Source organism: Gopherus evgoodei, chromosome 2 (assembly GCF_007399415.2).
Source record: "Gopherus evgoodei ecotype Sinaloan lineage chromosome 2, rGopEvg1_v1.p, whole genome shotgun sequence".
NCBI lineage: Eukaryota > Metazoa > Chordata > Testudines > Testudinidae > Gopherus > Gopherus evgoodei.
In genome coordinates, this window is record NC_044323.1 from 49,772,679 (window position 1) to 49,794,324 (window position 21,646).

Genomic DNA, 21,646 nt, shown 5'->3' on the forward strand with positions numbered 1-21,646 from the left:
GTGTTAGAAGCCATATAGCAAAGCTATAACAACAGGTTTTTCCTTTTTCTCTAGACTATTTTTAGGATAAAGTTACTTGTGGCTGAACAACCCGAAACACCAGAGTGAGTAAATCAACTCTAATGGAAGTGCCCTATCATACAAGAACGTGAACAGCAAGTATTTCTTAATTATAGGTTTAAAGGCCACATTGCATATTCACTGCATAAAGGTGGGTGTCAGGAAAGTAAACAAACCGGACTCCCAAAACTAATGCATGTCACATAGTGACGTGGCCTTTAAAAGGATGGGGCCTCAGCCTCCCCTGTGCCAAGTGTAACTCCCTTCCCCAGCTGGGGGTACAAGATAGTAAGAGCTAGATCCACTATGGGACTGGAATGTTGCAATATCTAAAAACCTATGTACTTTGCTAAGGATTCTCACAGGAAGCTCATTGCATAAAGAAAACTTGCCAAAAGAGGTTACACAGATGTACCCAAAAGTCTATATATTCTAACATTTATAACTCTGGTTGGGAGCCATATTTTTAACATGAATGGAGACATACAGTATTGGCAGAGTTCTTGTAACAGTGTGGCACCCACTTCTTGCAAGTGCCCCTTTCTGGTCAGATGTGTCTGAGGTTTTTTAATAGTTCTAGCCCTAGTATCAGGCCATAACCACCAAAGCTTCATCCCTGGAGGCAATGGTTTTGGCCCTTTGGTCTACTCTGGCCCCAGACAGGCCACTGAGTAGTTTAGTTTCCCTTCTGGGGATTTCTCACTGTCTGATTGTAGGCCAGTTCCCCAGTGGCCTATGGGGTGGAGGTGGGAGAGCCAGGGTCACCCACTACTCCTGGTCCCAAGTCCAGGGACTCTAAGAATAGCAGTCTCTGCCACCATGTCCCTTTGACGACACTGCTTTCAATTACGTGGTCCACTTCCTCACAGCCCCAGCCTTTGCCAAAGCTTCACCCTTACCTCAGGGCTCATCTAAGTTCAGGACCAGCAGCCAGCCAGGGGCTCTTCCTTACTGCCAGCACTGAGCTGTCTGTGGTGCTTCAGTCCCCTTTGACCAGCCAGGAGCAGCAGATACACTCCTCTGGCTCCAGCAAGCAACTGACTATCTCTAGCTCCTGCAACTCCTTTTATATGCTCCTTAGGCTGCTCAGCGGACTCCTCTAGCAGCACTGAAGGGCCCCCCGCCACCGAAGACCCAGACCGCCACCAGGCCAGGGCTCACAGGGCCCCTGCGGGGCCTGGGGCAAATTGCCCCACTTGTCCCCCACTCCGGGTGGCCCTGGCTCCATATCTCTTTCTCCGGAGAACAACAGACACAGACAAAGGGAAGTTTTTTTTCCCCATTTTAAAAAGTTCTAGCTTCCCATTGGCTCTTTTGGTCAGGTGCCCACTCCTTTTCCTTTACCTGGGGAACTCTGTTAACCCTTTACAAGTAAAGCAAACAGAGAACAGCCACCAAGAGGGACTTTATATCTAACTGGCTGGCTGGGTGTTCATAAAAGGGAGCCCCCCCACACACACACACCACTTCATTTATCACTCGGGCTCTTCCTCCTCCTCTGCTGAAATCACTGTTAGCTAGTCAGCTAACTAATTAACCAACCATTCAGTTAAATATAGAGAGTTTTTTTAAAAAACTATTAAAGAAAAATACAAAACTGAGAATAACAAACTGTAAATGACTCTTTCCCCATCATCACATTCAAATAAGAGGAGAATTGGTAAATCATGCTGGTTGAGACAATTTAACTAAAACAGTTTGACTAAAATCAAATAACATTCAAAGTACAAAATTAAAAGACATTAGTTTTCCCTCCCAATATCCCCTTTCTATAATTAACACTGCCAGAGCTTCCCTGTTGAAGAGTTAATGCTTCAGAGTTAGGGAAAACAGCTGGCTTTCTGCCATTAGGACTCAGCTTCTCCCAACCCACACCTGGTCTTTTGCAAAGCAGCTGCCCTGGCTACTTGCCCTCATGGAGTCTGAGTCCAGCATATAAGAACCTATTGAGCTACCACACCCAATTCCAGAAACTTCTAAGTATGGAGAGCTATTTGTGAATCTGCCTAGCAACAAGGACCTGACCCAACTCATTCCTACCTCTTCCCCGCACCCAACTGCAGATCTCTTCAAGAGATATCTCCCTATTAGGCAGATGAGTTACAGAAGAAGCCTGGACTAATTATACCAGTTATCAACAATCATTTTATTTTGATGTTGTTAATATGTTTTACTGTTTGTTTGGTAAATGGAAGTTCTAGTGTTATGGGAAGGAGTAAACAATACTTTTTCTCCATGCCAGTCATGATTTCATAGACCTCTATCATATCCCCTGTCATAAACAGATAGCTAAGGGTTAATGTCTCTTTCACCTGGAAAGGAGTAACCTGAAACACCTGACCAGAGGACCAATCAGGAAACAAGATTTTTTCAAATCTGGGTGGAGGGAAGTTTTGGGTGTGAGTTCTTTGTCCTTTGTCTTGTGTCTGACCCTCTCGGCTATGAGAGTGATTGTTCTGTCTTCAGCTTTCTAATCTTCTGTTTCCAAGTTGTAAGTACAAAAATAGGAAGACCATAGGTTTATATTGTTTTCTTTTGTATTTGCATGTGTGTGGTTGCTGGAATGTTTTGAATTGTATTCTTTTTGGATAAGGCTGTTAATTCATTTTTTTCTTTTAAGCAAATGACCCTATATTTGTCACCTTAATACAGAGAGACCATTTTTATGTCCTTTTCTTTCTTTTTTATATAAAGCTTTCTTTTTAAGACCTGTTGGAGTTTTTTTCTTTAGTGGGAACTCCAGGGAATTGAGTCTGCAGCTCACCAGGGAATTGGTGGGAGGAAGAAGTCAGGGGGAAAATCTCTTTGTATTAGATTTACTAAGCCTGACTTTGCATACCCTGTGGGTGAGGGGGGGAAGTACTTGTGTTTTCCAGGACTGGAAACAGGGAGAGTGGAGTCCCTCTGTTTGTTTAGATTTACGGAGCTTGCTTCTGTATATCTCTGCAGGAACCCAGGGAGAGAACACCTGGAGGGGGGAAGGGAAATGGTTTATTCCCCTTTGTTGTGAGACTCAAGGAATCTGAGTCTGGGGGTCCCCCAGGGAAGGTTTTTGGGGAGACCACAGTGTGCCAGGCACTGGATAGATTCCTGGCTGGTGGCAGCTTTACCAGGTCCAAGCTAGTAACTAAGCTTGGAGGTTTTCATGCTAACACCCATATTTTGGATGCTAAGGTCCAAATCTGGGAAAAATGTTATGACATCCCCATCTTAGTCTCTTCTCCAATCTGAAAAGTCCCAGTACTATTAATCTCTCCTGATATGGAAGCTGTCCATATCCCTAATAATTTTTATTGCCCTTTTCTGTATGTTTTGCAATTCCAATATATCTTTTTTGAGATGAGGCAACCACATCTGCATGCAGTATTCAAGATGTGGGCATACCATGAATTTATATAAAGGCAACATGATATGTTCTGTCTTATTATCTATCCCTTCCCTAATGATTCCCAACATTCTGTTTGCTTTTCTGACTGCCACTGCACATTGAGTGGATATTTTCGGAGGATTATGCACAGTGACTCCAAGATCTCTTTCTTGAGTGGTAACAGCTAATTTAGACTCCATCATTTTATATGTATAGTTGGGATTATGCTTTCCAATGAGCATTACTTTGCATTTATCAACGTGGAATTTCATCTGCCATTTTGTTGCCGTCACCCAGTGTTGTGAGGTCCCTTTGTAACTCTTTGCAGTCTGCTTTAAACGTAACAATCATGAGTCGTTTTGTATTATCTGCAAATTTTGCCACCTCACCTTTTTCCAGATCATCTATGAATATGTTGAACAGTACTGGCCCCAGTACAGACCCCTGGCGGACACCACTATTTACCCCTCTCCATTCTGAAAACTGATCGTTTATGCCTACCCTTTGTTTCCTATCTTTTAACTAGGGCTGTTGATTAATTGCAGTCAACTCACCCAATTAACTCAAAAAAATTAACAGTGATAAAAAAATTAATCATGATTAATTACACTGTTAAACAATAGAATACCAATTGAAATGTATTAAATATTTTTGAATGTTTTCCTTCATTTTAAAATCTATTAATTTCTATTACAACACAGAATTCAAAGTGTACAGTGCTCACTTTATATTATTTTATTACAAATATTTTGCACAGTAAATATGATAAGACACAGTATTTTTCAAGTCAGTTCATACAAGTACTGTAATGCAATCTCTTTATCATAAAAGTGTAACTTACAAATGTAGATTTTTTTGTTACATAATTACACTAAAAAATAAAACAATGTAAAACTTTAGAGCCTACAAGTCCACTAAGTCCTACTTCTTGTTCAGCCAACTACTAAGACAAATAAAGTTTGTTTACATTGATGGGAGATACTGCTGCCTGCTTCTTATTTACGGTGTCACCTGAAAGTGAGAACAGGCATTTGTATGGCCCTTTTGTAGCCGGTGTTGCAAGGCATTTATGTGCCAGATATGCTAAACATTTGTATGCTCCTTCATGCTTCAGCCACCATTCCAGAGGACATGCTTCCAAGCTGATGATGCTCATTTAAAAACTAATGCATTAATTACATTTGTGACTGAACTCCTTATGGGAGCCTTGTTTGTCTCCTGCTCTGTTTTACCTGCATTCTGCCATATATTTCATATTATAGAAGTCTCTGATGATGACTCAGCACATGTTCATTTTAAGAACACTTTCACTGCAGATTTGTCAAAGCGTAAAGAAGGTACCAATGTGAGATTTCTAAAAATAGCTACAGCACTTGACACAAGGTTTAAGAATCTGAAGTGTCATACAAAACCTCAGAGGGACAAGGTATGGAGCATGCTTTCAGAACACTTAAAAGAGCAACCCTCCAATGTGGAAACTGCAGAACCCGAACCACCAAAAAAGTCAGATGCCGGTGGCATCTGACTCTGATGATGAACATGAATGTGCATTAGTCCGCTCTGCTTTTGATCATTATTAAGAGTAACCCATCATCATCATGGATGCATGTCCTCTGGAATGGTGGCTGAAGCATGAAAGGATAGAATCATAGAACTGGAAGGGACCTCGAGAGGTCATCTAGTCCAGGGCCCTGCAGTCAAGGCAGGACTAAGTATTATATGAACCTTTAGCACATATGTCACTTAAATATCTTGCGACGTCGGCTACAACAGTGCCATGCAAATGCTTGTTCTCACTTTTAGGTGACATTTTAAACAAGAAATGGGCAGCATTATCTCCTGCAAATTGTAACCAATTGTCTGAGCAATTGGCTGAAGTAGGTCTGAGTGGACATTTAGGCTCCAAAGTTTTATATTGTTTTATTTTTTGTACATAATTCTACATTTATAAGTCTACTTTTGTGATAAAGAGATTGCACTACAGTACTTGTATTAGGAGAAATGAAATATACTATTTCCTTTGGTTTTTTACAGTGCAAATATTTGTAATAAAAAATAAAGTGAGCACTGTACACTTCATATTCTGTTTTGTAATTGAAATCAATATATTTGAAAATGTAGAAAACATCCAAAAATATTTAAATAAATGGTATTTTATTTAATTTTTTTAATCACTTGACAGCCGTACTCTTAACCAGTTATTGATCCATGAGAGGACCTTCCCCAGGGCAGGTGCAACCATTTAGGCAACCTAGGCAGTCGCCTAGGGCACTGGCATTTGGGGGGCACCATTTTCTTTGGCAGCAACCGTGGCGGCCGGAGCTTTGGCCACCCTGGTCGCTGCCAGCATTTAGGCAGGGGGAGCTGGGGCAGGGGAGTGCAGGGAGGGCCACCTGCAGCAAGTAAGGGGGAGGCGGCACGCAGGGGAACTCCCCACCCCACCTCACCCCTGCCCCACCTCCTCCCCGCGGCTGACGTGGCTGCTTCACTTTTCCCGCTTCCCAGGCTTGTGGTGCCTCAGCTGATTGGTGCTGCAAGCCTGGGAGGCAGGAGAAGTGAAGCGGCCACGGCGTGCTCGGGGAGGAGGCGGGGCAGGGATGAGCTGCTTCACTTCTCCCACCTTCCAGGCACGTGGCGCCAATCAGCTTAGGCGCTGCATGCCTGGGAATCGGGAGAAGTGAAGCAGCCACGCCATGCTCGGGGTGCTCGTGCTTATGCACGGATCAGGAGTGAGCTAGGGCAGGGGGTGGTGTATGAGAGCAGAGGGTGGGGGGTGGGGAGCTGCTGCAAGGGAGGCATCTCAGGGCACAGGGGTGGAGCTGCTGTGGGGGGGGTGCCTCAGGGCAGGGGCACGAGGGGGGGAGGGTGCAAAGTGGAAGTTTCGCCTAGGGCGCGAAACATCCTTGCAATGGCCCTGACCTTCCCCCTTATTCCACCATGGCAGCTTACTTTGCTTAAGAGCCTTTGGTGAAGGACCTTGTCAAAGGCTTTCTGAAAATCTAAGTACACTATATCCACTGGATCCCCCTTGTGCACATGCTTGTTGAACCCCTCAAAGAATTCTGCTAGATTGTGGCATGATTTCCCCTTACAAAATCTATGCTGACTCTTCCCCAACAAATCATGTTCATCTAATAGTTTCAACCAGTTTGCCTGGTACTGAAGTTATGCTTCCCAGCCTGTAATTGCTGGGATCACCCCTGGAACTGTTTTTAAAAATTGGCATCACATTAGCTGTCCTCCAGTCACATGGTACAGAAGCTGATTTAAATGATAGGTTACATGCCACAGTGATTAGTTCTGCAATTTCACATTTTAGTTCCTTCAACTCTTGTGTGAATATCATCTGGTCCTGGTGATTTATTGCTTTTTAATTTATCTGTTTGTTCCACAACCTCCTCTAATAACACCTCAATCTGGGGCAGTTCCTCAGATTTGTCACCTAAAAAGAATGGCTCAGATTTGGGAATCTCCCTCACATTATCAGCCATGAAGACTGATGCAAATAATTCATTTAGTTTCTCCACAATGGCCTTATCTTCCTTGAGTGCTCTTTTAGCATCTCGATCATCCAATGGCCCCACTAGTTGTTTAGCAGGCTTCCTGTTTCTGATGTACATAAAACTTTTTTTGCTGTAACTTTTTAAGTCTTTCGCTAGTTGTTCAAATTCTTTTTTTAGTGGCTCCTATATGAGATGTATTTGGTTGGTTTCTGTTCCAGGTCTGTGATGGTTGGCACTCATAAGGAGTGTCACCTAGTGGTCAGGGAGTTAGGCCCTTCAAAACGCAGAGGAGGTAGGGAGCCCAGGCCCTGCCACTCCACCAGGGTCTGGCCCAGGTCCCTGTGAAGGCTACCAGAAATATAGCACTCAGAAGCGCCCTAAGGCTCTTTCCCTGGGCCATCCTGCTATTGTTCACAGTCTATCACAGGAGGCTGTGAAGGACGTCACTGCTTGGCACCTCCTCATGGCCAGGCATGGCATGGCTGTTCTGAGGGAAGCAGATGCCTCCTCCTGTGACTCGGCCCTTTGGCCAGGTCAGTTCCAAGTCTCTCCCCTTCTGGGCTAGCCATAAACAAAACAAAAGTAATTAACACAAGGGAAGTGAGTTAGTGTGCAAAAGGGGGAAATGCCTCCCTTTCCAGGTACAACGGAAGCAGATCCTCCCTTCCCTCATGGAGGGCCCTTCAGGCAGTTGTTCCTGGGATAGATCCTGGCTTCCCTCAGCCCTTTCCTGAGGATCTGCAAAGTAAGGGTCCTTTCTCTTCCCTGGCCTGTTCACAAGTGAGCTGTTCTGCTTCCTTTTAACTTCCCCTCCAGTCTGTGTTTCTCTTGCAGGTATGGAGGGGCAGGGCTGGCTGAGTCCAGAGCAGCTCCTTAACCCCTTGTTGCCCTGTAAGGGGTTTGTATACCCCACTACATTGGACAATATGAAATGCAGACACCATGGAGATTCAAACAGTCAGAGTTTGGAAAATCAGGTTTTACTTGTACTTTTAGAATGTGTTTGGAAGTGTAAAACACACCAATTCAAATTCTGCTTCATGTCATGAAATGACATTGGTCCACCTCCTAAACCTGCATGATTTAAAGTCTCTGTCCAAGAGCTGTTTCAGAGATGCTGTGGTTAAGAATAAGTTTCATTAGTAGAAAGTGGGAAAAACAAAATGTCACCTGGCCACCTTGTGCTTGGATCTAGTCAGTGTTATTTGTCCATGACTTTTATAAGCAAAAAATATTACACAGAAATTAGAAAAAGCAATCTATCTTAAGGTATGTGACAATAAAACCAGTTTAGTGCGTATTTATATATTTTATTTGGCAGTAAAACACCCTAGTTGATATTCATCATTCTGAAATTTTTCTGAATGATGATACTTAAAAGTTAGAATATGTATCAACAGCAGTAAAATGGTATCTGATTGCCTGTACTGCAAAAAAACTGGTCTTCAAAAAGTAGAATATAGTGTAAGATACAAATGATAAATAGTAGTGTTCTGTATTTGGCAACAAGATAGAATACGTATGTATATGATTCACTGTAGACCTAGTATTCATTTGTTTTCTGACAAATGTTAATGTTATAATAGATTTGCTCTAAAATTGTTGGCTAATTGACAATCATTTTTTAAAACTAAATTGTAAGAAGTACTTGACTTTTTTTTTCAGTATTTCTACAAAGACTTACTTGGAAAGGGACGGTAAGCGTCTTCCTCATTAGCAGAAAATATTTGTCTATTTCTCCAATTATACTTTGCTAGAGGTCTCTTCCAGTCTGAAATATACTCCATTATGAAAGATAAATGTGGACTTATATAACAATGTATGAAGTATTATCCACATTATATAATATGTAGGCAACATATTAGCATTTAGGTTTCAGTTTAATGGGAATCAGGATTTTAAAACATTTTTAATACATCAGAGCAGTAACTGTTCATTGGTTTTGTGATGTGAACACTGGTCGACTTGAAATTACCAAAATAAAACTTATTTTTAATAACATCCATAACATATGTGAAAGAGCCTGGGATAGCCTTTTTCATGTGAAGCAGACAAGATGCTGCCCACTTGGTGTTTTTCAGAATGTAAAATAAAAGGCTGTTTGCTTAAAGCATTGCTTTGTTTTCACACAAATCTCTAAAGCAATATCTGAACGGGCTGGGTTCCATGTGCATACGATTGTGGCAGTGACTGAAGCGTCCTTAATGTCTCTTCCACCTGATCTGTATCTGAATTGCTAGTCTTTGCCTTGCTCTGTAGAATTCCTGTCCAGTAGAGAGAGTTTCTTGTCCTTTGTCTTTATTCTTGCTATGAGAGACATTGTAAAAAAAATTTATAGTTGCCCCATCTGGTGGTACTTGAGGAGATTACATGTCAAATAAAGAGTTCTGTCTTGAATTATTAGAATGAATGTGTAATAGTTCCCTGCTAAGTGTGGTCATGTATCCTGTGGTGAGCCAGTAAAATCTTAGGTCCCACATATCATTTGCAGTGCATCTGTTGCTATAGCCAAAAGAACAGCAGATTTTCGGTGTTCTTGTTAATAAATTTCAGTATATTTTGAAATAAGTGAATAGGATTTACTTTTTTTTTTTAATTGTGAAAGAAAATAGTATTTGAGCTTTTAACAGCTTGATTTTGTTCTAAATCTTTGAACCCCTGGTATTTAAGCAAGCAACACCGTGAAGCTCAATGTTTCCCTGGTACGCTCCTCATTTTTTACTTTTATTCTAACCAGATACTAAATCCCTCATTTTTCAGGATGAAGTCATCATTAGCTATTATTAGTTCTATACATACAGGCCAATATTTTGAGAAGTGACTAGTGATTTGGGCTGCCTCCTTTTGGATATCCAACTTGAGACACGTTACCAGGGATGCGTTTTCAGAAATGGGTGAGCACCCTTTCTCTGAAAATTATGCCTTGTTTTAGCTGTCTCAGGTTGGGCACACAAAATCACTAGTCCTTTGGAAAAATCACATACTCCAGCATTTCTTTCAGTGATGTCCTTAAGAGTTAAGTAAGAGGAACTTAAAACTGTGTAAGCAGCTATTTTATCTTCCATCTAATCATAATGATCATAATGTAAAAAGATTGGCATGAGCACCTACGCAGGCATAAGTATTGTATTTCCAAACAAATAACAATGCTAGACTACTTTATACTAATGTAATCAGAAGCGCTTCCGTTTTAGTTTATATAGTGCCTTCAGGTAGGGTTGGGTCTGAAAGGAAAAAGTAGTATAATAGAAATAAAGATTTCTGTACATTTTTCAGTGCTTTTCCCTTTTAATTGCAACATAATTAATTTTATTTAATTGCAGTGTATATGGTTTTTTGTTTCATTCTATTATACAGGGGCCCTGAGAAATCAAAATATGTTGAATAGCCTAAAAGTTGAAGACTCTCATAGCTTTTACCATAACTATTTAATAAAAGGAATTGACAGGGCTTACCTTTCTAACTGACAAAATTATTCTAGTGTTAAATTCAAACCTGCTTCAACAGAAGAAAACACTAATTCAGTTATATCCATGATATTTAAATCCCCAAGGGATACTCATACATGGCAAATTTTCATTTCCTGCTTTAAGTGATGTAACAAGATAAACAATTTCAGGCACCACCAATTTCTGTTTAAAACTGTAGCACATTTTATTTTTCAAATAGATTGAAGCCTTTATTGTTAATTGCTGAGTATCAAAATGTTTGACATCTTAATCCTAAAATTGGAACGATGTGTGTATAGTATACAGTACTATATTAAAACAACAAAGTTGGAGGGAAAAGATATATTCCTTTGTATGCATCATAACTGTGATGATCTAGATAATATATGCTATACATGAGTGTATCTACACTCTAGTTATTGTGAATGTCATATTGTGACAAGCACTAAAAGGTACACTAGTAGTGTTCATATTGGCACACCATTCTGGATTCTTCTCCAGTGTTCATTCCTGTACACATACCAGAAACATTCAGCTTCACCAATCCCAACTGATAGTTTCTAGAAGGAAATAAAAGTTAATTTGATTATTATAGAGCTTTGAGGAATGCAATTGCTGCAGTTTAAAGTCACCTTTTTAAACAAAAGATCAAACGCAATATATTTTCTGTGATTTAGATAAGTAGAAACCTTCCTAGACTCTCAAGCAAAAATAAGGAAGTTGATTCTGATACCAGAGATAATGGTTCAGATGTTGCTGGGTTAGATTCTATATCACCTAATTAATATTATGTACCCACAGCCCTGGTTGTTTAACTGTAAACACTTTTGCCACTTACAGCAAAACCTTAATTTTTTAAAAAATGTGTTGGTCATAAAGGAGATACCTAAAACATCAATCTATATACAGGTAGCTATTATAGAGAGAGCTATAGCTATGAGACAATACAATATTTTTTCTTTGGAAGTTTCAGACTATAGGCTAGGATAACCAGGTGTTCCAATTTTATAAGGACAGTCCTGATTTTTGTGTCTTTTTCTTATATAGGCTCCTATTACCTTCCACCCCCGTCCCGATTTTTCACATTTGCTGTCTGGTCATCCTACTATAGGCAGTCCAATATTCCCACTTGTGCCCCCAAGTAAATTATGTAACATTACTGAGCCTCCATTTCCCATCAGTCTAATGGTGATAATAATGCTTACTGACCTGTTGTAAAGTGCTTTAAGATTTATGGATGAAAAATGCTACCTAAGGGCTAGGAATTATATCTCTTTGTCTGGGGAGGCACATGTTAAACAGTATCTGGGAAATCCATATGGCAATAAAACAACGTAATTAGTGTAGTACTTCTATAAATCAGGTTTTGCATCCCTTTAGACAGTTATAATTGGGAGACCACTTGAAGAATTGAATACCTCTGGTCCCTGCGTTCAATATGCTGCACAATTAATTTTCTTATCTTTTCAATTTAAAAGATGATTATAGATTTGTGAGGACAGCCTCCTGCATAAATGTGACTTACTTGTTCATCCATGAATACAGGTTTCCTGACATTCTTTTTCTGTATCAAACCTATTTCTGGTGCCATTACAACCTCCATACCAAAATCGGGCACAAGAATTGGCATCCTTGTCATAATACCACTTCATCAGATAATCTCGACAGTCTCCTGGTTTCATAGGCTCCAAGCATCTAGGATCTGAAAACACAAGTTAAGTTAGCTGGGGTTTTTCTTCATTATTGTGTTAAACTGAACTTTATAAAAGAACTTTCTTCAGTAAATAAAATCCATCTCCTGTTCCACCCACTTGATCTCTTGGGTTCATATACAGTCCTCAATCAAATTCCCATTGACATCAGTGGAAGGTATGTGAATGGATTGAAAGATATATGGACTAGTGGCTCAATTTTCAAATTTGGGTGCTTAAATCCCTATTTTGGAACCTAAATCAGTGTTGAGGTGCCAGAATTGGGTTCTTATTCTAGAAAATGTAATTGCCGAGCAATAGCAACCAGTAGGATAAAAATAATTAGTGGTTTGCAAATATTTAACTCCCAATTTATAGATGCTTTATTTTGTACCCGATATAATCTGGTGAATTTAGTGTCTAGCAAATATTAAGGTTTGTTAACGCCGCCTAGACTAAAAAATAGTGGAGGCAAGTCTCCTGAAATATTGTGAATGCCATTCATCCTTGACTAGAAATATCTGCTACATCTCCAGGCCCCAGGCTCGCTTGAGCAGAGTTTGCTCATTGTTCTCAGTTGTGTATCGAGCTATTAATTTTTTTCTCTTTCTAGGCTAAATGATTTGAACTCAAGTCCTCAAGCATGAAAACGACTTGTTCACTTAATCCACTTTGCCTCCTTATACTCTCTGCATTTGCCACCATAACAAATTTAAAATAGCTTGTATTCAAAGTGTTGTGAAAAGTAGTTAGCATTTTGGAGGAAAAGAATGAAATCCTTAAAAAACCCAGACAAACATCTACTGTAAAACAAAAACCAATGGTAACAAGACAAGAACAAGATCTTTGTTCTTTCCAAATTCTAGCAGCAACATTTGCTCCTTACCTTTTCTAGTTGCTATTACTTGAGGCTGCAAAACTGTTGAAGGCCATTTTACATCTGTGATTATACCGAATGGCAGAGGAATATCCGGACTAGGAGCTCTAGTTTCCAAGTCATCAGGTCTGCCAGCAAAAGAAGAGGTCACTGGTTGTCTGTGACTATCTGGAAGGTTCCATTGAAAAGGTGTGCTAGCAGTATAATCCAGTGAGGAAGACAACAGCTCTGTCTCTCTGTCAGTCTCTGGAGGGCTCAGCTGCAAAAGGATTCAAAGTTTTACATTAATGGTAAAATTCTACTTAGACTCGCATACCAAGAGAAAAATTGAGATGATATAGGAGGCTAATAGTATTTTCTCATGCACTATTTATCTGTACTGGTCAGCAAGTTCATGCCTCTCTAATGAATTGTAAACCTCCACATCTCTCTGTTGCTATTTTTACTAAATATGTTTTTAGAACTTCTTGGGTGCTGATGGACTGAGAAGGCAGTATAGTGCTTTCCACTTAATTCAGTCACAGGCTATGTCAAACCTAATTCTAGTCAATCAATGCCGCAGGAACCTTTTTGTTGGCAAAGTAAATAAAGTCAGGGATATGAGGGGCCAAAGGGCAAAATGAATCTGTGAAATGCGTTATAATTTCTAGTATGTAGTCCAAGGGATTATGTGACATTTTAGATCCTGAATCTAGGCAATGAGATGGATAGCACCCTATTTGCTGCATTATTTGCAGGGGGATATGCATGCATTCTGCCTCTTCAGAGATGCTTTTAGGAAGTAAGTAAGTAATCACTAAGAGACTGCTAGAGCAGAAGGCGATAAACATTTAAATTGTGCAGATCATATCTTAATACACAGATTGGCTTGTGGACATTTCTCCTTCCATTCACGGTCACATGAGATCATCTCATCTCCCTGCTGCTGATAGTCAGGATTTTGAACGGTTAACAGGATCATATTAAGAAGTAAATACAGATGATCAAATATCAGAATTTGAAAAGAAATCTACAATTGATAGTGAATTATTCATTAGGGATATAGAAATATGTAGATTTTTTTGGACAAAATAACCCCTCTTCCTAAAACCTGTAAAGCTCTGCAGATCATTAACCTGACACCCAAATTTTAAAAATGACTCCAAGGTTTAGAAACAATGGAATTACAGATCACAGAATGGAGAGGGGTTCTCTGAATTATCGGAACTCCAAATCTATAAATAATGCACTGCTTTTGATTTATGAAATTATGTACACACTCCTTTAAAAGCAATATTACAGACTTCAACATTTCAAACAGCAACTTAAAGCATGTCCTGTTACAGATTAATGTGAAATAAATAATATTTATAAATAAATAAATATTGGATACCGGTGAGCTGATTTGTCACTTTTTTATAACTGGACACTGTGTTCTGCATCCCCCTGTTTACAAGCAACCAGAATCTAGGGCCAGTCCAGGAAAAATCCTGCTCATTGTGACTCAATAGCTGTAACAGTGGGAAACGTTTAAGCTTGCGGACACAGTCCAAAGAAGCCTCTTCAGGCTGCAAACTTACATTTGTGTTTCAGCTCAATTTCATTTATTTTGATGGGAGATAGGAGCTGTAAAGATTTAGCTGTTGATATGATCATCCAAATTCACATTAATGAGAACCTGGTCATTTAGAGGTAAAAATAATTAACAATAAATCACATGTAGTATGTGATCCCATAAACAGCCAATTCACTAATGAGCTCAACATGATGCTTCCAACTATTTTGCCTACATAAGGCCAAATTCTGCCCTCAGTTTCACCCATGCAACATTAGGTGTAACTAGAGGCATGATTTGCCCAGAGACAAAAGCAAAAACAGCATATGTATGTTATTCCGCTATTCGTCTCAATCAGGGATCGGCAACCTTTGGCCCGTCAGGGAAATCTTTGAAGTGTTGACAAGCCCTCAGATTTGCTCATGACAGAGGAGTGGCCAGGCCAAATTTGCCACTCTAGACCACTGCCCATAAATCTGCTGCCCTAGGCAAGTGCCTAGATTGCCTGTAGGTAGAGCAGCCTCTGCTCCAAACCCATATTGTTTGTGACCCAGTGCACAAGGCTGGGCCTCAGAGTGAAGAGACCAGACCATTAAAAACTGTTGTTCAGTTTTAAAAAAATTATTAACTTTTAAAAAAAAAAACCAAGGCTGTCAATTAAAGGCTGTTAACTCATGCAGTTAACTCAAAAAAGTAATCGTGATTAAAAAAATTAATTGCGATTAATCGCAGTTTTAATCACATTGTTAAACAATAGAATACAAACTGAAATTTATTAAATATTTTGGATTTTTTTACACTTTCAAATATATTGATTTCAATTACAACACAATACAAAGTGTACAGCACTCACTTTATATTATTATTTTTATTACAAATATTTACACTGTAAAATGATAAACAAAAGAAACAGAATTTTTCAATTCACCTCTTACAAGTACTGTAGTACAATCTCTTTATTGTGAAAGTGGAACTTACAATTTTTTTGTTACATAACTGCACTCAGAAACAAAACAATGCAGAACTTTAGCGCCTACAAGTCCACTCAGTCCTACTTCTTATTTAACCAATTGCTAAGACAAACAAGTTTGTTTATAGTTACGTGAGATAATGGTGCCCTCTTCTTATTTAAAATCTCATCATAGAGTGAGAACAAGCATTCACATACGACTTTTGTAGCAGGCATTGAAGGTATTTATGTTCCAGATATGCTAAACATTTGTATGCTCATTCAGATTTTGGCCACTGTTCCAGAGAACATGCTTCCATGCAGATGACACTAGTTAAAAAAATGTGTTAATTAAATTTGTGACTGAACTCCTTGGGGGAGAATTATATGACTCCCACTCTGTTTTACCTGTATTCTGCCATATATTTCTTGTTTTGCAGTCTCAGATGATCACTCAGCACATGTTCATTTTAAGAACACTTTCACTGCAGATTTGACAAAACACAAAAAAGGTACCAATGTCAGATTTCTAAAGATAGCTACAGCACTTGACCCAAGGTTTAAGAATCTGAGGCGCCTTCCAAAATCTGGGAGGGATGAGGTATAGAGCAAGCTTTCAGAATTCTTAAAAGAGCAACACTCCAATGTAGAAACTATAGAACCCGAACCACCAAAAAAGAAAATCAACCTTTTGCTGTAGCATCAGACTCAGATTATGCAAATGAACAGGCATCAGTCTGCACCACTTTGGATTGTTATTGAGCAGGATCCAGGATCATCAGCATGGATGCATGTCCTCTGGAATGGTGGTTGAAGCATGAAGAGGCATATGAATCTTTAGTGCATATGGCATGTAAATATCTTGCAACATCAGCTACAACAGTGCCATGAGAACACCTGTTCTCACTTTCAGGTGACATTGTGAACAAGAAGTGGGCAGCATTATCTCCTGCAAATGTAAACAAACTTGTTTGTCTGAGCAATTGGCTGAACAAGAAATAGGACTGAATGGACTTGTAGGCTTTGAAGTTTTACACTGTTTTATTTTTGAACGCATTTATATTTTTGCACATAATTCTACATTTGTAAATTCAACTTTCATGACAAGGAGATCGCACTACAGTACTTGTATTAGGTGAATTGAAAAATACTATTTCTTTTGTTTTTTACAGTGCAACTATTTGCAATAAAAAATAAACAGAGTGAAAACTGTACACTTTGTATTCTGTTGTAATTGAAATCAATATATTTAAAAATTTAGAAAACATCCAAAATATTTAAAATAAATAGTATTCTATTGTTTAACAGTGTGATTAATCGCGCGATTAATTTTCTTAATTGCTTGACAGCCCAAAAAACCCCACACTTTTCTGCTATTGGGTAACATATTGTTGGTTTGAACAGATATTCCTTAGAATGGAAAATGTCACTAGAATTTGTAACATTTTAACTGTTAAAATAGTTTTACAAAAAACAACCCTGCACCCTCTCTAGGATGTCCATAATAGATGCAGAAAGAAAGGAAGAACCAGCAACGCTTGAAAATTGAGTGATCTGATATCATCTGAAAATATCCTATAGGATATTATAGAGACTAGGTGGGTAAGTAATATTGCCTAATGGACCAACCTCTGTTGGTGAGAGAGACAAGCTTTCGAGCCACACAGAGCTCTTCTTCAGGCCTGGGAAAGGTAATCCCAGCATCACAGCAAAATGCAAGGTAGAATAGGTTGTTTAGCATAACTAGTTGGCACATATTGTAAGGGACCATCAAGGTAGAGTAGCCCATTAACACCTCTGCAGTCATAGGGCAAAAAGACAGGGTTGATGGGTACAGATTATTGTAATAAACCTTAAATTAAGTGTTTAGTGCACTGGATGAGGTCCACCACATGTTGTTATAGGCATGTGTAGGACGCATAGATCTTGAAAGATGTGTTGTGGGGAGTGATGGTCCTTGTAGCAGTGGAGATATGTCTGCAGATTTTGCATCTGTTGCTCTGGCAGGCTCTGGTACCACTTTGAATTGATGTGTCCTGATCTGTGGGGAACTTGCTTCTGATGATGAGCTTGGAGAGGCTTGAAGGTTGTTTGAAGGCCTGAAGTGGAGGTTCAGGAAAGATCTCTTTCAGAACGGGGTCCCCATCAAGTATGGGTTGTTTGATACCGTGTATGGTTCCAATATGGGTTGGTAGGTGAAAACTAAGTGGGTGGGTCAGAGGGGGGTTTATTTCTGTCTTGAAGCATTTGGGTGGGCTGTTCCATGATTCAATCCACTTCTCAGTGGAGTGTCCTTGTTTGGAGAAGGTGGTTTTAAGTGTGTTAAGATGTTTATCCTGGAATTATTCCTCAGAGATTACAGAATCTAATTTTCAACATGTGGGATTTCATTCTAACTGCACAAAACTGTGCCTTCACAACATGTTTGCACAGGCAGTTACCATATTTTTCACATAAAAATGTCTTCTATTGCATAATTAGGCATGTAAACTGGGTGCATACTCACTTGCAGGGTTATAAATAGAGGCCAGGTTGAAGCCCTTTTAAAATGTTGCTTTCAGAGTGAATTTCTTATTCTGTACATTCATAGCATACATGTGCACTTTGCTACATATATTTTCTTTTCTAACATATTTCCTAATAGTACTTTTCCATGTAAGAAATTGTTCTAGTTGCATTCGCAAATAGGTGGTGATTTGTACAATTGTGAATGAAAGGAGAGGTACCCACAAAGCTCACTTTAAGATGTGTCCATACTGTGAAAAGTTTACAGATCTCCATTTGAGTCTAAAACTCCAACATCTACCTCTTTAAATAACAGCTATTTACCAAATAATTAGCAATAAGGTTCCAGATCTCACTTTAAATATCCTTTGTCCAGGTCTTGCTTCTGTCTATTGAAAGAATTCATGATTTGATCATGTTGCATCTTACAAGGATAATAAACAATGTAAGAAATTATGGTTTTATGTAAATACAGGCATAGTTCTTTTTAAATATCAGTAATAATTACCTTACTTACAAAATTGGTAGTTTCTTGTGTAGGAGGAGGGACATAAAGTTCTGGAGTTTGAGTTTTACCAAACTGATGGATATTACGTTCGTTGGGTGTTTCAAATCCAGGGTGAAGAGTTGAAGATGAACTGAAGACTCTAGTGATATATGAGCTGGAGTCATTCTCACAGATTTGTTGGAAGAGATTATTCTCAAGAGCTGAAAAGATTAACAGAAATCTGCATTTTACTCTGATTCTGACAGGAAATTCAGTGCATAAGTGAACAGTTGCCAGAGTTGCTCTAAAATGATCATTCACATGAACAAAGAAAAGTCTATAATCCAGTGCAGTGGTTCTCAACCTTTTCCACCCCTTGACTGCCTTCCCCCAGAAAACCCTTCGTATCTGTCTGGGATCCCTCTCCCATTTAGCAATATGGAAAGAGCAGCATGGTTATGACACCTGACACCTGTTCTTGACCCCAGTTTGAGAACCCTTGTTCTAGTGTCTGTACATCTGGTTGGCAGTCACCTGTTTGTCTTGAAAGCTGCTACATATAGTATATCCTAGATGTATTTACCTCTGAAACAGTGAATTAATTGAGACAGGGGAAATGTATTGAAAAATTAAGTCCTCTTAGAGAATGACTTGAAAAGTAGATCACAAAATTATCTGAAAAGAACTAATATAAAATGAGTATTCTCAAATCTATTTATTTTTGTTGCTTCATATATCAGTGATATCTCCAAATTAATGACTGAATGGAACTAATATATAGGGCTTCATTAGTATCTAAACAGCACAGGGACAAGTGACTAGAGAAAGTGGCTGAATCTGTTGTTAAGGTCCCAATCCTACTATGAACTCTTCATGGGCTGGCCCCTGAGCCCACATGGAGCCCTATTGAGTCACTGCTGGCCATAATCGCATCAGAGTATAAGAGTGATGTTACCACTTACTCAGTGAGGTTCCAGTTCTGCCAAGATGTCTGTGCAGGCAGACCTCATTACAGGTTCAGGGTCTAACTGAGTAGGTGGTATCATCTCTGGTCCTATACTCTGATGTAAATATTGCCAGTGGAGTTGGAAAAAAGATTTAGGCCCAGATCCACAAAGGTATTTAGGCTTTTAATTTCCCTTGAGATCAGTGGAAGTTAGTAGTCTACCTTGGTGGATCTAGGCCATAGTGTTTTAATTTGCCATAGAAAAATCTCAGTCTTATGAGTTTGTAACAGGGCCTGCAGGCACTTTAAGGCAGGATACAGGCCTAGCACAGTCCTTTAGTAATTTTAGTTTAGAAAAAAGGCTTTCTGCAGATTATAGCTCCTCTGGGACATGGCGACTACAAACCTGAAAGCCAGGCCTGCTGGGAGGTCCTTTTTCCCAGTGTGAAAGAGACAAGGGAGGGAACAATACTGTTGACGGTTTTCTCAGGTGAGAGAACCTGGAAAGGCTGTGCCAAGGGCAAAGGAAGACAGAAGGCAGAAGATTCTGGAAGTGAACTGCTGGCTAAGTAAGTGGTGTAGGGTTTTGGTTTTGTGGAACATTGATCTACTTTCTATGGGAGGAGGGGACTGTATAGTTTAGATGGCCTCTACCTCAGGAGAAGGCGAACCAATCTCCTTGGGGACAGGGTAGCTAGAGTAGTCATGAGGGGGTTAAACTAACAGAAAAAGGGAGGGTAAGAAAAGAAAAAATGAGCACTAGTTAGCACAAAATTGAGATGCTGAGAATAAAATCAGTCAAGGAACCAAAGGATATGAAGGGAAGAAAGTCTATAATTGCCTCTACACCAATGCTAGGAGCCTGGTTAACAAAGAAGAGGGAGAGGAATTGCTCCTTTATGGGCACAAATTTGATTTAGTTGGTATTACTGAATTTTGATGGGATTATTTGCATTAAAATCAATGGTTATAACTTGTTTAGAAAGGATCAAGTAGGCAATAGAAGGGAGAGTGGCACGCTTTGTCAAAAATGTTTCCAAGTCACCAATTAGTGCAGAAGAGAGTGATCTTGAATGCTTAGGAATCAATGCCTTAGCAGATAGCACACAAAACAGAGTGTTAGTTGGTATCTGCTACAGATCACCAAATCACGCTAGGGAACAGGATGACCATCTCCTTATGCACCTCTCTCTAGCGTATAGGGAAAAAAAACTGAGTGATTATGGGGGACTTCAATTTGAGTGACATATGCTGTCTCATGGTGCCAGTGCTAAAACATCCTTGGAATTTCCCAATATTATAGATGATGATTTCCTAACCCAAAAAGAGTTGTGTCCAAAACTATATTGGACCTATATTAGACTTCATCTTGACAGATAAAGAGGAACTGATCACAGAACTAAAGATTAATGGTAGTCTAAGTACAAGTGATCATGACTTGATCACATTTCTGATGTCCAGAGTAAAGTTCAGACCAGTGATATATTTACTTATGAGGACTTTAAAAGGGCCAATTTCACAATTATGAGCCAAATCAGATGGGAAGAAGAATTTAATCAGAAAAATGTGAATTTTTGGGATAATTGGGAATTGTTTAAGAACACTTTACAAGATGTCTCAAAAGCCACAATCTAGGAGGAAGGCCTTATTGATTAAAGAAAGACCTAGTTCAGAGAGGAAGTAAAGATGGCTATATATGAATGAATTAATATTGTGTATTAGCTGGGCACCAACATACCCACCAAAGATGGGATGGTGCAGCTCCCTAATGCTCTGCAGAAATCTGAGGGATCCAATACCACTTTTTAAAATTGGTGCCAGCGAGAAACTCTGCTGTATTGCCATGCCTTACTGCTGGGGCTCCTCAAAGCCCAGCAACTTGACGTCCTATGTGCTGGAAGTAGGAGAGATGGTTTTCTTCCCTGCAAGATGTCATGGAAAGTTGCACAGGAGCTGAGCAATGTAGTTGTACCTCCTACGGTCCAACAGAGCAGAGGAGAAGACCAACATGGGTTGCTGAGCTACAAGGACAATGACTTCTACCCTCCCTGTCACCTTCTACTTTCTCCCTCTCACCCTGACCCTGCTTGCCCCTGACCCCACATCCACTGCCTTCCTCGTCCCCCTTGCCCTGACCCCCCTACATCTTCTTCAGTTTTTTTCCTCATCCTAATGCCTTCGATAAGCTCAAATCTGGAGTACATGAACATGAAGTATGAAGTAAATATAGAGGAGTCACTTGTTTGCTGTGTTCTTTGGTGCAATAATTTACAATTTT

At 39.6% G+C, this 21,646-nt stretch overlaps 1 protein-coding gene across 2 annotated transcripts in view; it reads right to left on the bottom strand.

The window, feature by feature from the left end:
- Positions 1-8,637: 8,637 nt before the first annotated feature.
- Positions 8,638-21,646, bottom strand: part of COL28A1 (collagen type XXVIII alpha 1 chain) — a 105,660-nt gene continuing 92,651 nt past the window's right edge. For both annotated transcript variants that reach the window (XM_030550637.1, XM_030550638.1), the window contains 4 exons: positions 18,453-18,643; positions 12,957-13,206; positions 11,905-12,081; positions 8,638-10,939 (listed from right to left, as the gene is read on the bottom strand). In XM_030550637.1, the coding sequence (XP_030406497.1) occupies positions 11,909-12,081; positions 12,957-13,206; positions 18,453-18,643 (614 nt within the window). In that variant the 3' untranslated portion in view covers positions 8,638-10,939; positions 11,905-11,908. The remainder of the gene's footprint in view (positions 10,940-11,904; positions 12,082-12,956; positions 13,207-18,452; positions 18,644-21,646) is intronic.